The 17,560-nt window shown below is 39.9% G+C and overlaps 1 protein-coding gene across 2 annotated transcripts in view; it reads right to left on the reverse strand.

Moving 5' to 3' along the window:
• The window catches only part of MFS16 (major facilitator superfamily transporter 16), a 67,777-nt gene that overhangs the window by 29,997 nt on the left and 20,220 nt on the right, over nt 1–17,560 (reverse strand). For both annotated transcript variants that reach the window (XM_080277179.1, XM_080277178.1), the window contains exons 3-6: nt 16,222–16,300; nt 14,094–14,229; nt 6,624–6,705; nt 4,261–4,466 (exon numbers count right to left, since the gene is read on the reverse strand). In XM_080277179.1, coding sequence (XP_080133305.1) covers nt 4,261–4,466; nt 6,624–6,705; nt 14,094–14,229; nt 16,222–16,300 — 503 coding nt within the window. The remainder of the gene's footprint in view (nt 1–4,260; nt 4,467–6,623; nt 6,706–14,093; nt 14,230–16,221; nt 16,301–17,560) is intronic.

Here is a 17,560-nt window from a genome sequence, read left to right on the forward strand (position 1 = left end):
GGGCTGTAATACTGTCTTATCCTGTCACTGAGCTATGGAAAATAGGTTGCAAAAGGACAAAAATCTCTGCCTAGCTGAAGTAAATGAACTACCAGGTATACCTCATTACCTTATATACCTTACCCCGCATTTACCTCTACAGTGGGTTTGCCTTATTTACATTAAATTTATTTGTGAATTACCTTCACTGCAGAGATCAGCTTTAATACCAAATTTGGTAATTACAGCAATAATTCAGCATGTGTGTGTGTGTGTGTGTGTGTATATATATATATATATATATATATATATATATATATATATATATATATATATATATATATATATATATATATATATATATATATATATATATATATATACGGTACCAAAACAATGTGCTGAAGTCCTCATACTGGTGTTGATTTCAAGGTTAACCCTAGATAGGAGGTTTTCTTTTGCACATGGTGTTTATCTTTTTTAATCCAAAAAACTTGTCCTTCCCAGTACCCTCCTGACTCTTGATGACCTTCACGGGAATAGTAGTGTCATTTCTGTATCTGGCTCTAATTTGGCCCTATAGGGTCATTGGGGTTTCTCAGACCCCAGATTACCTAACAATAACTTGTTCAGGTCTGAGAGACCCCAGATTACCATTTATGTAATATTGTTACCACTTCCTCATATGCATATTTTTTACATCCAGGTCACCATTTTTAGTATGTATATACTGCAAACATCTTTTAACGTGACAACCCATGAAAAAAACTTTTACCTGCACTAGTATCTAACTGCAGTCACTGCAGATGGGAATAGAGTGCTCCTGCTGCCTCCACTGTCAGTGCCCGGTGAGTGCAATTAGATACTACAGTAGTGCAGGTAAAAGATTTTTTTTTTTTCATGGATTGTCATGTTAACAGATGTTTGCAGTATATACTGACTAAAAATGGGGCCCTGGCCATAAAAAAAATATACATATGTGGAAGTGGTAATTGAAGGTGGCCAAAAATACGTAGAAATTTGTATGTTATTTTGTACTTTATTTCCGGTGAAATATTCATTTACTCTGTTTCTCCATTTCTCAAAAGGAGTTCCCACCATCGGTGATGTGTGGACCACCCACCGTTTGAAGAAGAAACCTTTCAGTTTTCATTGGGCAATAAAAAAAAAAAGTAAAAAAAAATGGAAGTATTTATTTAAAATTAAGTTTCAAGAAAGCGGAGTGAAAACTGGACTTTGTTTTTTTATTAAAATAAAGAAATATGATGTAGTTTCATGTAGAAATAGGGATTTCCAAATAAATGCAGTGTAAGTATTTTTCTTTTATTTTTTAATGTTGGGGTCTGTCAGACCCCACATTACCTAAATATGTTAAGTCAGAAACATTACCTATCTAGGATTAATTCAAAGCATAATGTGATGAAAGCGACAAAAAGTTTTTGTTCAGATACTTAAAGTGTTGGTCCCTTGCATATGATAGCAATACCACTCTATAGGCCCTTTCATGAGTCTCCTCACCATGCCATTCAGGTTGCCTCAGCTGACAATCTTTAATTCTGATGGCTTTATGATGAATGAGGCAGCTGGAGGATAATAATCTTTCATTGTTATCTTCTTGTTTTAAACTACCAGTGTTCATTAACCCGCCGCGTCCCACTGACGTATATATAAGTCCACACATTTTGTCACTGTCAGTCCCGTTGACGTACATAACGCGCATCAATTGCAAGGTCCCTAATTTGCACAATTTTCAATTTTCACGCGTGATTTTTGGTTAGTATACACAGGACACCTCCCTCTACAAGATGCCAGGCAGGGACAATGCCTTACCCCGCATGACCTACCCCCACCCCCGCACGCCACTGTCTCGGCAATTCACTTGTTACCAGTGACCTGGCCAGTAAAGACATGTCATGCCACGGTACGAAATTCAGGGCCAGAGTGATTCCCCAATCGATGACAATGTGGAGGACAAAGTTTACGTAGCATTAGAGGAAGAAACAATCAGAAATGATGATCAGGTAATGTCACCAAAAAAGGTTAGGTGTGTTGATGTGTTTGGTGAAACAATGCTTATATTGCCTATATTACTGTGTGAAAACCAATATACTCTCGTACTACATATAAATTCGTACCAAATAAATAAATAAATACCGTTTACGAGTGGTGTGGAATAGTTACCCTCCCACAGAACTCGTTTTCTTTGGAGCCAGCCTGATAGAAAACCCAGTAAGGTAAGGGAACGCCACCTGTATCAAGTATTTTAAACCTCAGGTGAGTGATTTCTCTATGAATTTTCGATATTTCTCACCAAAAGCGAAAGTTTGAGCCAAAAAATTTTTTTTCCAAAATTGGTCGGGATTGGGGGGAGTCAGTGGTGGAAAATTGGTCGGGACGGGGCGGGTTAACAGCTCTAATACTGCCTTACCACTGTTTTTTGGAATTTAACTGCAGAAAAAAATGCACAAAATACAGTACCAGAAAGTGTCTACAGGGTATGGAACTGAATAGGAGAGCCATTTGGGGGGATCTAAAACTGGCACTCACCAGTCTTGGAATGAACTATAGTACCTTTATTACATTCGACACGTACTCATTTTACCCACAGTATATGGTCAGAAACAATGGGGTGAGAATAAGGCAAGCCCACTGTACCTCCATGTTCAAGCTTGGCACACACTGAAAACTGTTCTATGAAATATAAAAACCAGTGCAACAAATACCCTCCATAAAGACTCCTTCCCCTTCACTGGAGCAAGTTACATTACTCTCCGACCAGTACTGTTGTAAACTTAGGAGGCTTTTTAGTGCCTCTTCCTCAGCAATTTACACTGCAGCTTACATCTTGTGATTTCATTACAGTCCCACACTGTAATTCTGATTTTGTTCTTGCTACCTTTAGATGATTATATTTTGCTCAGGAGAGTCTTTCTTAACTGGATGGGTAAGATATGGCCTTCATTAACACCACAAGTACAAGACAACTTCCTACGCTTAACTGGTGGTGGTATGATTAAAATGAAAAAGACATCATTTGACTGAAAGGGTTGAGAGGGAGGCTTTCACATGTCAGTACCATTATAACTGGGCAGCAGTTATACAAACAATACTCAACTCCCTCCCTAACCCCCCGAAAGGGGGATAGTGGGCTGCAGGAGGGTAACCAGTCTGCAGTGTACTTGGCTCATGCTCAAATGAACCTGTGGCTAGTCACTACTGCTACTGTATAGCACTCTATAACTACTGTGTTCTAATGGCTTAGAACATACACTATCAACTAAATGAATGATCATTACATCCCACCTAAGGGGAACTGGCTGATCCCACAATGGACATCTGACTACAAAATGGAAATCATATTACTTATGGTTCTGATATGGAAATAATTTGTATAAATACAGTACGAAAGAATATTGCCATGCCATAGGCATAAATAAATAGGCAAGGAAGTGGTGGTGAGAAGCCTCCTAAGTTGACAACAATATAAGCTTTAACCCCATGTATCATAACATTCCAGATTTAGTTCAACCTGACCTGGACACCCAAATAAACTTAATTTTGACCATAAATACAGATGTTAAAATGGATACAAACATAATTGACACTATATCTGACTACTTGTTCATCCTTACATATTGTATGAACTTCAAACATTGAAAAACATACAGAAGACTCTTGATAATATATGAATTTCATATACTATCATTACCAGAGAGGTTAACACATTCATACTTCTTTGGAGTTCATTATCTTCAGTGTCCAGATAACCAGGTTCTACTGTCCTTGTCCCACCTTCAAATCTTTAGTCCAAATAGCTACATGGAACAAAACAAACGTTTATACAAAACTAAAGACAATGTGCTTTAAATGTCTGACTGCCATAAAGAATAAACATGAGGCAGACAATAACAGTACTTTTAAGATGCACACAGCATAGCATCTACTGTACATCTCAGCTGGCACTCATGTTTTTTTTTTTTATCTTGTTGTTGCTATCATCAGAGGACTTTACTCACTTCTGGGAGACATCTTGTAATGAAGGGGTGAGTGAAAGCTATAACTAACCCTTCCAGTTCAAAAAGTCTATCCTGACATGAATAAAATTATCTGTAAGAAGAATAAAACAAAAATGTGTCACTGGATTACTGAGGTTTAAACAAGAAAAACTGAATGCCTCATCTTCAGGCCTCAGGGCAAGCAGACTGGCGATTACATCTAAGCTGTACATCAAACTATATTTTAAAACAACTCTACAAGATATACTGACAGACTGACACTTACCATTATTTTAGCATTTGGGTTTGGTAGTCCAATATATGAAGGTTCTGGAACCATGAAAAAGAAGACTATGATGCCCAGAGATGCAATAATGATGCCAGGGACGATGAATGAGAGTGCCCAATTGTACGTGACAAATGATGCTGCGATGAGTGTCCCTACGATGTTGCCCAGTGACGTGTGGATGTTCCAGATTCCAAAGATAAGACCTGAAATAGTAAGATACACTGTTGATGGTTATGCCTGTGAAAAAGTGTCAGGATTCCTGGGATTGAAAGGTGAATGATCATGTATGTGGTCCATTTCTCTAGGCATGTTATTGATTAGTTTTCCCAATATTATGCTTTTCCTTGCTTTCTGGATCCTGCTTCACCCCACCTGTGAGTAAGGAGGAGGCAGGATGATTGATGATGATGATGATGATGATGATGATGATGATGATGATGATGATGATGATGATGATGATGATGATGACGATGATGATGATGATGATGATGTGGTGGTGGTGGTGGTGGTGGTGGTGATTTTCTCAACACCAACACTGTAATTCAGAGGAAAATGTTATAACTTGGATCACAGCATCATACAATGCAGGCAATCCTCATTATACATCCAGAAATAATCACAACTTTCTTCAAACTACAGGTACTATTAACTGGGCGAACTGGCGATTACCGGTAAACCTTTTGTCTAGGTAGCAGTGGAACTCTACACTGAGCGACATGCCAAATGGCTTCTTGTACACCAGGAAACCAGTTACTATGCTGGGTGGTATCCACATAAGCATATTATGACGCCTGGCAGTTTAGAGGGCAATTAAGGTGCTCCAGCTGGATTGATCCTGTGCAGGTTCATATCCAAGGGGTGGTTGAGGTTTGTTGCTCACATAATGCCACTCAGAGATGTGTGAGGCTGGTCACTCTCATCTTAAATGTCAGGACCAACTTGTCTAGCCCCGGGCTAGCCCCGGGCTCCTACGCTCCTGATGGGTCAACACTGGGTTAGATGATGATGTTCTATCTATCTATTGCCAGACGCCTCAATCCCGTTTGGGGTGGCCACAAACAAATCGCCTCCACGTCGTCCTGTCCCCCGCCATTTCACTGCCCTGCTCCCAACTCACACCCTCCTCTCTCATACACCTCTCCACCCCATCCCTCCATCTCATCCTCGACCTCTCCCTCCCTCTTCCTCCCTCCACCTCTCTCACATACACTCTCTTCGTCAGTCTTTCACCCTCCATCCTCTTCACATGGCCAAACCACCTCAGTGTGTTCCTCATAACACTTCCTATCACATCCACATCCACACCACAATGCTCCTTTATATCCTCATTCATCACCCTGTCTCTCCATGTGACTCCACAGGCTCCTCTTAAATAACGCATTTCCACTGCTCTCACTCTTGACTTGTGTCCTTCCAACAACGTCCAAGCTTCACTTCCATACATTAGAGTTGATGATTTATTTAATAATTCTGTGTAAGTGAATGACACACAAACTGCCTCTTACAGTTCCAGTGTTCATCATCATCATCATCATCCAGACCTCCTTTCCCACCCTAGGGCAGGGTGAGGAGTAGCAATGTCCAAACAGCCAAAGTTTGCCCAGGCTGAGATGTGGGCATCATCCAGCCCTCTTGAGTTATCAGAAGAGCCTGGATGACTCAGACACTGATGCCTGTCCAGGTGCAACACAGCACCTCATACTATTAAGCACATTATGGAAGACTGCACTGTACAGAATCGCCTGCACGAACAACACAACATAGAGTCCTTGAGAGCTCTGTGGGAAAGCCCGGTCTTGGCCATGGCCTTCGTTAGGGACTCGGGGCTGTTCGGCCAGACTGCCTAGGGAACAACTACTACTACTACTACTACTATTTGTTCAGTACACCAGATGTGAACCTCGGACAGTGTCAATGTGTTGTGGAAGCCTGGGTAGACTTTACAACATTCATCACAGTTATCTGACCATTTCCACTAATAACTGACAATCCCATTCACTCATTCTTACTGCCATCACCAACACGTGAGCAAAGGCAGCAATTGTCAAATCACTACATGCTTATCCTGTCCCAGGTTCAAATATGGCCAACTGTACAATACTGACTTCAAGTACATCATGCATCATGCAATGAGGAGGCACTATCATGATCAAAAGCTTACAGATACTTCCATACTGACTGTCGTGTGACATGAAAATTTTTTATCTCATAGTAACTGGGTATAAGAAGTACTGCATATTCTCTGATGTTCAGAGGAGAAATGATAACTGTGGGAGGCAGGACACAAAGCTGGCAGGAAGATGTCAGAGAATTTTTCCACATAACAGTACATAACATGAGATAAAGTGTATGATTCTTACCTCTCTTGCTCTTGCCAAACCAATTACCAAGAGCTGTGACCACCCCAGGCCAGCCAGTTGCTGACACAAACCCACTTAGTATCTGGAACAGGAAGTAGGAAAACAATAATGAAATTAGCTATACTGTATTAAGTCATCAATATAATGGGGATCTGATCAAAAATACCACAAACTTTTCCACACAACTGGTACTTTAAATTGGTAGAAGCTAGCAAATCAGATCTGCAGGTAGCAATGAAACTTTAATGAATATTCTTGTCATACTCTGGATTTAGCAAAAAAAAAAAAAAAAAAAAAAAAAAAAAAAAAAAAAAGGGGGGGGGGGGGGACATAATGCAAAAACAAGATGACTTATGACAAAAAGTTACAGTACTGTACATTATCAAACACATTTATGAGCTTGAAGATGGGAGGAAGTGTGCTATGCCAAGAGGACGGTGGATGGATATGATAAATGGCAATGAGGGAGAGATTCATTGAAGAGAAACTAAGTAACTGACAAGGGATGAAAATGTGGGAGTGTGGTAGACCAACAGGAAGGTGACTGTATATGGTAAACACTGTGTGAGGGAGAGACAGAAGGAAGGTGAAGAAGCTATGAAATGTACAAGGGACCAAAACTGTCAATGAGACATTAACATGCAATTTTTTTGCAGTTTACTGTGGACTTAACCCCTTCAGCCTGAGGAAACCAATTATATTCTGTTCTTGCTACTATCAGACAACTGTCTTAAATCTTGAGAGCACACTGATAATGAAGGGATAAATATATGCCATAACTAACCCCACCGATTCGAAGTCTTACAGTGAATAAAATAATCTGGAAACAGCAAGAGATGAGTACAGAAAGATGTCACAGAACAGAAGGAGTTACCAGCAGACGAGAAATTTTATCCACATATACATCATCCACTCCTTTAGTAGCCCATGGGGATCACAAGGACCCAGGCAAGGCTACTCAGTCCCTACATCAAGGCAAGGGGGACCAGCTTTACTTGCCCTTGACTGGAATTACGTGAGCAAGAAACCCAAATCACCTTTCAGATGGAAACCCTTACAGACTCCATCCACTCGGAGCACCTCAACCCACTACACCATCAGGTATCAACTGGTTACATGGTCACCACCTAGAGTATGAAAGGGTTTATATATACATTACATATATATATACAGTTTATATATCACTCATTCATCATCCAATCCTATGTTGCTTCATGAGCATCATAGGAGCCCAGGGCTAGACAAGTTGATCCTGACATCTGAGATGACAGTGACCAGCCTCAATCATCCGAGTGGCATTATGTGAGCAATAAACCCTAACCACCCCCTGGATATAAACCTTCACCGGCTCAATCTGACTGGAGCGCCGTAATCACCCACTAAACCACCAGGCGCCAAAATTTGGTCATATGGTTACCACCCAGCATAGTAAATGGTTTCCTGGTGTACTGGAAACCATTTGGCTTGTCACTCAGTGTAGAGTCACCCATCTCCATAGCGTGGTCATAGATACTTGTAGGGAGATTGGAAAGTCGACTGTGGATCGTCAAGCTCAGCCAGAATAAAGTCGTGAGATGTAGTGTCAACGAGGTGAGTTACAGCACTCTTGGGTTACGGAGTTTTATTACGAACTTATATCAATACTGAGTTACAGCATAACGAAGCATGATGGCCTAATGACCCTAGTGTTGGGCCTTCTCTCTCCCCTTTCTGATCTGAAAGGAATCTCTCCGACATTATATACAGCTTGGAGAGGATGTGTGTGTGTGTTGTAGTGTCTGGTAGATTTCCATTCACGTGGACTAACCGACTAGGGTTGGTTACTCCACGTGTTTAAATATGTCATGAAATTCTTGGTCGTCTGGACTAAGAGGATGTTTGAAATACATCATATGGTTAAGGATTCTAAATGGTCTGGGACAACAAGATTGTGGATAGACATTATGTGAATTGACATTCCTAGTGAGAAGCTGTGTACAATTCCAGCAGACACTACATCCTGTACATTGTGTTTATGAGATACTGTATATACTAATGCCTATGTAATGCCTACATCCACAGGCAGAAGGAAGAGTAAAGAATGTAGGAAAGACAGAAGAGGGAATGTAAAGTCATCCGTAGGCAGAAGGACGAGGAAAGAATGAAAGAAAGGCAGAAGAGGATGGATGGAAAGAAGGATTGAGGAGAGAGAAGGGAAGACACCCGCAAGCAGCACCACACCTATATATATATATACTGCATATATATATATATATATATATATATATATATATATATATATATATATATATATATATATATATATATATATATATATATATCCTGCTTGCAGTGGTATGGATATTACTGGGCAGTTCAAATGCTGACTATACAAATGTACCCCAAGTACTGTACTTCACTCTTCACTGCAAGGAGGATTGTAGACTGCAGAAGGGCAACTTATGCACATGTCCATCAGGTTCAAATCTGAGATGACCTTGGGATCACAAAAACAAATGTACATGTGACCCATTGATGGGAAGCAAGTTGAGGACTAAAGGGCATCCTGCTGACTCACCAGCTCAAATAAGAGTCAGTACTACACATTAAAACAGAATGAACAGGCTCAACTATAACAGCCAAACATTTAACCACTTCAGCAAGATGATGTTCATAGTTTCTTCTTATTAGCACATGATTTTATTGAGCACAGGATAGCCAATCTATCTATTTATCTATCTATAACCAGAGGCCTTGATTCGGGAAGGGGGGCCATAAACTAATCATCTCCATGTCATTCTCTGCCTTTTCTCCAGCTTAAATCTCTCTCTCTCTCTCATATACAGTACTTCATCCCATCTCTCAATCTTATCCTTGGTCTCCCCTTTGCCCCTACCCCCTCCACCTAGTTTACATTCATTCTCCTAGTAAGTCTCTCATTCTCCACTCTCTCAAGGATTAATGAAGGCAGTATGCAACCCTTCCTGTTTAAAATATACTGTATATCCTAAGCTGAATGAAATCATCAGTGGTTATATCCACAGGCAGAAGGGTTTAATTTTTAAATTATATGGCTAGTATACACCACATGGATGTCCTGGAAATTCCTTGTATAAAAAGCCATAACAATCCAATTTCGCCAGGAAGTTCTTGGGATCAACTAGCCATAATAAGCCATTTTGTAACGGCAGTAGTCTTAAACTGTGGTAGGCATTCACCTGGCCCTATGCATATCTTTTGGCAATCTTAATGCATGAAAGGGAGAGTGTTCCCCCGCTAACGGGACACGATAACTGCAACATGGTATGAGAATCTGCGGGTAGTCTCACGGCACCTCTTCGTCATATTATAGTGGCCTTGTGCAATGAAAACTATGCAGAAATTGAAGGAACATATGGTGTGTGTGATGGGAATTTTGATTTAATGATAAAAACATCATGTAAAGAAAAAATAAACATTTCTCATTTTTATAAGACTTCACAGCTTCTCTGGAGATAGTTAATTTGAAACGAAAACAACAGTGAGATACTGTATCAAATTCCATTCTATTTTTCAATATTTTTATCATGCTGTTTATCAGATATGGCGCATGATACTTTAATAATTAGTCTGATTCGTGCACAAATGATCCCTTCTGTAAAGAATGGCCAAGTATTACCTAAACAGATGAATCGTGCATAGGCAATTAAAGTGAATTATGCAGTCTCATGTACACATTTGGTAAACTTGTTTTGGCCTGGCAACATATTTTTCTGGTGTATTTAGGTGTAATCTGAACAAATACGATTTTTATTTTCAATGCTCTTGATTGGTTCTGAAATTACACACCTTCCCCAGTGTTTTGGGGGACTTCAGGGAATTCGTGATTTTGGGTAAGGACAAATGGCAAAAACAAGCACTTGAGGCTGAAACTTGGTCAAAATCAGTATGACCAGCCAAGGCGTATTCACAGGGTTTTTACTGACTGCATGAAGTGCCGAAGTTGCCCTGTTCAATGGCCCACGTTTCCATTCACTCAGCATTCATGCCCACAGAATCCTGGCTCTATCTGATAGGTCAAAAGGTTTCACCAAGTCCTGCAGCTTCACATACACCTATCTGATAGAGTCAATCCAAATGCTCTCACATTAAAATGGGTGCCAAATCCCTGTTCGCGTGCTTCTCTGAACAAAATTCATCCAGCCAGCTTGATCTATTGTCAGTCTCTTAGCCTCACCCAACTTCCATACCTCTCTTCCTCACACACTCATAAACCATATCTCTCCACCTTCTTTTTGGCCTACCTCGCCTCCTCCCTCCTTCAAATTTGCTCAGATATACCTTTTTCACCAATCTATTGTCATCAATTCTCTCCACATGACCATATTATCTCAGTACACTCTCTTCGATTCCAGTGTCCACAGACTTCCTCATTCCGCATCTTTCATGAATCACATTATGCTGTATCCTATCCACTCTCTGTACTCCACATACATTCTTCAACAGTCCCATCTCCACTGCTCTTACTCTTGACTTTTCATTTTCATACCACACCAGTCTCACACCTGTATGTTAAAGTTGGCACTAACACTCCTTCATGTAAGCTTTGAGCAGCTGCAACACTCAAGCCTCTGTTTCTTATCAAGGTCTTCATAGCACCAGCTACTTTCCTTTATTGTCACTCTACTTTCCACTTCTTTTGCAAATCTTCCTCTCTTTTCTGTCACTGTACACAGGTATTTGAACTCTCTCACCAATTCCACTATCTTGCCATTCACTGTAACATCACACTGGGAGTCACCTTCTCTCTCAATAACCATCACTTTACTCTTTTCTACATTTACTCTCACAGCACGATGCTCACAGATATCTACAAAACTCTGCACTAGTCTACTAAGATCTTGTCCGGTATTTGCAGGTGACACTGCATCATCAGCATACAACAAATTTGAGATATTCCATCCATCACCATTCATTACCAACACCATCCCTCTCTGCATTACTCATGTTTTTACTTATCATCCCATCCATATATAAATTGAACAACCATGGGGACATCACACAACCTTGTCGCATGCCCACACTGATCGTGAACCAGCCACTTAGATGCCCATTACCCTAACACATGCCTCACTACCATCCTAAAAATTCTTGATGGCATCTAGCAGCTTACCAACTACACCATACACACGCAAAACCTTCCACAAGCCTTCTCTGTCTACTTTGTTGTATGTTTATTCCAGATCCATAAATGCCATAGACACCTTATAGTCCTCACAAGCCTTATCCACTATCTGTCTCGCTGGAAATATTTGATCCACACATCCTCTGCACACTCCTAAAGCCACCCTGTTCGTCACTCACTAAGACTTCTGATCTCTCTCTTACATTCTCTATAATAATTCTTACATATACCTTCCCTACAACCCTCAACAGACTTATGCCATGATAAATCTTGCACTCACTTCACTCACCTTTATTTTTGTACAGAGGTACCATCACAGCTTTTTTCCACTCTGCTGGCACAGTTTCACTCATCCATGTCTTCTTACATATCTCAAACATGCACCTCATTCCACTCTTTCCACTACACTTAATCATCTCTGCACACACCTCATCAACACCAGCTGCTTTCCTATTTTTTAGCTGTTTTACAGCATTCTTCACTTCTGTGAGTGTCACGTTTCCTGGCACTGCATTCCTTCTCTGCACACCCCCAAAACCAATCATGTTTACAGCCACTCAGCTCTCTCCATTTCCATTCATCATTCAAAATATTCTTTCCATCTGGTCCTTATTTCATTCCCGTGGGTTAACAATCTATGGTACCATGGATATCCTTCACACTTTCACATTCACTGTCACTTCTACATTTCCACAACTCTTTCCAAAATAACTTCCTATTTTTGGAGTAATTTGCATTCACTTTTCTTCCTACATCATCATTTACATCCTCCTCCTTTCTCTTCACTGGTCTCTTTATGTACTTCTTGCTATCAATATTTATTCAGTTCTTGTTTCAACTGAACCCCTGTCCTGTATCCACTCTAGCCACTTCTCCCTCTTTTCCTCCATTGCTCTCTTTACCTCTTAATCTCACCATGCCGTACCTTTCTTCTTCGTTGTTACTCTTGCCACACCACACACCACTATAGCATTTCTAACTAAGCAATCCCTATATGCATTCAACAAGTTGTCCAGATCCATTTCATTCCAATTCACTGATTCCAACTCTTCCCCCACTTTGGCTCTGTTTTCATCTGCCATTTCTTTAATCCTGAGCTTCTCAACCTTCAGTTTCTCTCCATGACTGCTCCTCTCTCTCTTGATCCACCTCACTCCCCTCAGCGTGATCTTGCATACCACAACTGTATAATCTGACAAACCTCCACATCGACCTCTAACGATGACAAACAGGCTATTTGTCTGCCACCATCCTTCTGAGACCTGATTATACACAGGTAGATAAACAGATAAAATGGAACTGTATGGGGCATTTTTTCTACAATTTACTGTGCATTTAACCCTTCTCTCTGAGGATATCATGATGTTATTCTTGCTGCTACCAGATAATTATCTGTCTCCCCCTAAATGAATAAAACAGTCTGGAAATAAGATTTGAAAAAAAATAATACATAAATAAATAAAATGGAACAAAAGCAAACCAGAATATTGCACAAGGTGAGTTATAATGATGACTTCCTGTACTGACAAATATCTAAAAATAACCCTGTCTTCCCAGGGAATAATCGCACCACCCTTTCTGTCTCTGTACCCACCTGTGATGATTTTTTTTTTTTTTTTTTTTTTTTTTTTTTTTTTTTTTGAATGCATGAAGGAAAAAAGAAGAAGAAGAAAAAAAAAAAGTCAAATGTGGTCAAATAGACAGAAAGGCAAAGACAGACAGATAGTAGGATAAACAGCTAAATGGATGGATAAACTGATAAATTATCACATCACCCTCCCTGTCTTTGTACCCAACTGTATGAGGCAATAGACAGACAGACATAGAAAAGTTGATAAATACACTGATACACACACAGCTCTAGAAATAAGCACATCTTTCCAAGGAACCACCATATCACATTTGCATAACTGTATCCACATGTGTAAGGATGTTGTCAAAAAAAAAAAAAAAAAAAAAAAAAAAAGTAGCTAGACAAAAATATATTTCAGTTCACACACATACACACACACACACACACACACAATAAAAGTACACACATGCTCTGAGATGGTTTGGCCATATGGAGAGGGTGCATAATGAGAAACTGATTAAAAAAGTGTATGTGAGTGAGGTAGAGGGGGGGAGGGGAAGGAGGAGACCCAGAATGAGATGGAATGATAGTATATTAAACAAAGAGATGTAAGTTGGCGAGAGGACAAACAGGTGGCAGAGGGCAGGGTTACAAGATTAAGGCATCTGACAAAAAAGATAGATAGAAGGACACACATAAAAAAAATAGACTAATCATCTTACCAAAGATCTACATCGCCACACTTCATACCCACCTGTGCGAGGATGTAGTACCAGAGCATGTGTATCTTAAATGAGTAGCCCAGCCCAAACATGGCACAGAAGCAGCCTGACAGGATCATACCTACAGAGAGGAAGAGTCGCAGGTCCATCCTCTCAGCTACGAAGCCACTGGAAGGGGTTTAGAAATGGTGCTGTTGATTAGAACTGAAATGGGTGTGCTTGAAAGGTCAAGATCATACCAAATGAAGGGAGAAGTTGAAGGTCCATCCTTTCAGGCACAATGCCACTGGAAAAGGGTTTGGATACGGTGCCAAATGTTACAACTGAGTAGGGTATGTGTTCGTAGAGTCAGGGACAAAACTTTTGCCTACTAATCCACTGCATGTGCTTCACACTTAAGCAATGTCATTCTCCTCCCTGATGCATCATGTCAAATAGCATGATCTAGGAACAAAGAAATACACAAAGACTCATTCTGTTTTGTATTATTAACTGGCAGGGGAAAATGAGAACCACACATTCACATACAAAATCCTAACCTTCAAAGCATCCACAATACCCATAATTCAAGTACAGACATTTGATCCAATTTACATGCTACAAATCAGTATTCTATACTGCCAAAGCAAATGTAGACAACTGCAGGTGTGCCAGTGCAAATTCCATCCTCTTGGTATATATTTCACTACGATGACCATAATAATATCTAGACCAGCATCATCAATATTTTATTACCTGTTACAGTAAAAGTCCAATACTTCGGCATCCAATTCCCCGGCAAATCTGACATTTCGGCAGTTTTGAGAAATAGTCCCATTTACGAAAATCTCTGATCGTTCGGCAGATTTTCCGATTTTTTTCGTCCCCTCTACTGCTAGGGACTTCTTCCAGCAGTAGCAGACTCCAATCAACCCCTTCTATTGTACATATGTAAATTAGGAACCTACCATAAGTTTAGGTAAGTGCATGTGAACTTGTAGGCCTACTGTACCATTACATTTATATACAGTATGTTCACTAATTTCTTTATTTTTCATATTCATGTATAGTACTGTATTCATTACAGTATTGTACAGTATCAAACAGTATACAGTACTCTCTCCAAACACATTTATAATGATATGAGTAGTGATGATAGTGTTCACCGAAACATATAAGGTACTGAGTGGGTAGGGTTTTTGATAATTCGGCAATTTTGATATTTCGGCACCTGCCTGGTCCCATACATGCCGAAAAATAGGACTTCTACTGTACAACTAAATTATTTTACTGAGAGGCAACCTCTTGCAGTAAATCGGTTAGAAATTATTTCCGATAACTAATTTAGAATGAAAACCATTGCTTTTTTGCTATTAGTTATGGGTATTCTTGAGGCATATAATCATTCGATACAGGTTTGGTTACTTCCGCATTTCAGCTGTCCTACTGCTTAACCATCCAACACTATCCAACTAATAAAAGGGGTGGACAGGAGGTACAGCTGCTACTGAAATAAGCATTCTTCTTAAGTGTACAGTGCATTTTTCACTTTGATACTCTCTTGCATGTTACTATGATTTCTTTGTTTTTTATATAAATACTGTGGCTGCTTAGTTGATATATATAAGGAGATGGATGACACAGGCAGAAATAAGCTGATATGAAAAGGTGCTAGGGAGTGTTCTTACTTGACAAGAGTTTGGTACCAGTACATTATATACATCCACCATGAGATATGAGGGACTGGTAGGTTGTGGAAGAAATTATCATTGCTGATCAGAATCAAAAGTGCCATCTCTAAGAGGAAACATCATTGGGCAATAGATAAACACTGGTAGACATAATCTTTCACACACAGAAAGCCTGTGATCACTGTCTCATAAGGCAAAGATTCTAAATTGAAATACAGAGATATAATAATGAAAACAATGCTCCAGATGTATCAAAACTACTGTTTCATCAACCTGAATTTACATGCAATTGAAAAATTTAAAAGAAATCCAACATTTATTACTGAGTAACACCACATCATGTCAACAAGGGTGAAATGAACACCAGCTTTGCCTGAGATACACAGCAGCTACAAAAATTACTAACACATGCTACTGTGCATCATTAACTTACCATGATTGCAGGGCTGAAATGTATAATCAGTAATGGTAATAATTCATCAATGCTCACCTGATGAACATAGCAGCTGCGTACGTAAAGAGGAAAGCAGAGTCTACTGTGCCAAGAAGAGTTGCTGAATCTTCAGTATCTGTGATAAAATGCATAAGAATTATTTTTAAATTATTACACTGGGTATTAGTGTTATGATACATTTTTTTACTTCTCTATTTGTCTATCAATCAAGAGTAAAGTGATGGTAATTGAGAGAGAAGGTGACTCCCAGTGTGATGTTACAGTGAATGGAGAGAGACAAATTGGTGAGACAGTTCAAATACCTGGGTACCGTGATAGGAGAGGGCTTTTGCTAACTGCCATTGGTTGGGAGCCCTTTGGCTTGTAAGGTTTCAGATTTAAGAGTCAAATAAATTTTTAGCAGCCAAACTTACTACGAGCTGAAATATTTTACGGGCAATAAATATATTTATTTATTTATTTACACACTGTCCATTTTTAAACACTCACAATGGCAACAAGGAAAGAATAATCAATCACAATGTGCTTTTTTGTTCATTTAAGTGAGATTTACTTCTTCTGTAGTTTACTGGGTTTTGAAGTGGATGCATTTTCTCCTCGCCAAAAGGCGACTTGCACGTAAAACTTGTGTGCTGAAGGGAAAAAATACTCGCATTTGCGAGCTGTGGCTTGCCAAACAAGAGCCCTGTAGGAGATGAAAATGTGCAAAAGAAGTGGAAAGTGGAGTGACACAGGGGAGGAAAGTAGCAGGTACTACGAAGGCCTTGATAAGAAATAGGGGCTTGAGTGTTGCAGCTGCACGAGGCTTACATGAGGCAGTGTTAGTGGCAACCTTAACATATGGATGTGAGACTATGGCATGGCATGAAAATGAAAAGTCAAGAGTGACAGCAGTGGAGATGGGACTGCTGAGGAATGTATGTGGAGTAGAGAGTGGATGGGATACGAAATGATGTGATTCATGAAAGATGGGGTGTGAGGAAGTCTGTGGACACCAGAATCGAAAAGAGTGTACTGAGATGGTATGGTCACGTGGAGAGAATGGATAACAACTGAGTGGTGTAAAAGGTACATCTGAGCGAATCTGAAGGAGGGAGGAGGTGAGGTAGGCCAAGGAGAGGGTGGAGGGATATGGTGGATGAGTGTGTCAGGAAGAGGTGCAGAAGTCGGTAAGGCTAAGGAACTGACAAGAGATTGAGCTGGCTGGATGAATGTTGTGAAAAGAAGTACATGATCAGGGATTTGGCAACCCTTTTAACATGAGAGCATCTGGACTGACTTTATTGGACTCGTTTAAGTGAAGGTACAGAACATGGTGAAAGTTTTTGGCGTATCAAATACAGCCAGGATTCAGGGAGCTTGAATGGTAAGTGAA

Source organism: Coenobita brevimanus, chromosome 69, assembly GCF_032717465.1.
Source record: "Coenobita brevimanus isolate Jiangsu-jjx chromosome 69, ASM3271746v2, whole genome shotgun sequence".
NCBI classification, from domain to species: Eukaryota; Metazoa; Arthropoda; class Malacostraca; order Decapoda; family Coenobitidae; genus Coenobita; species Coenobita brevimanus.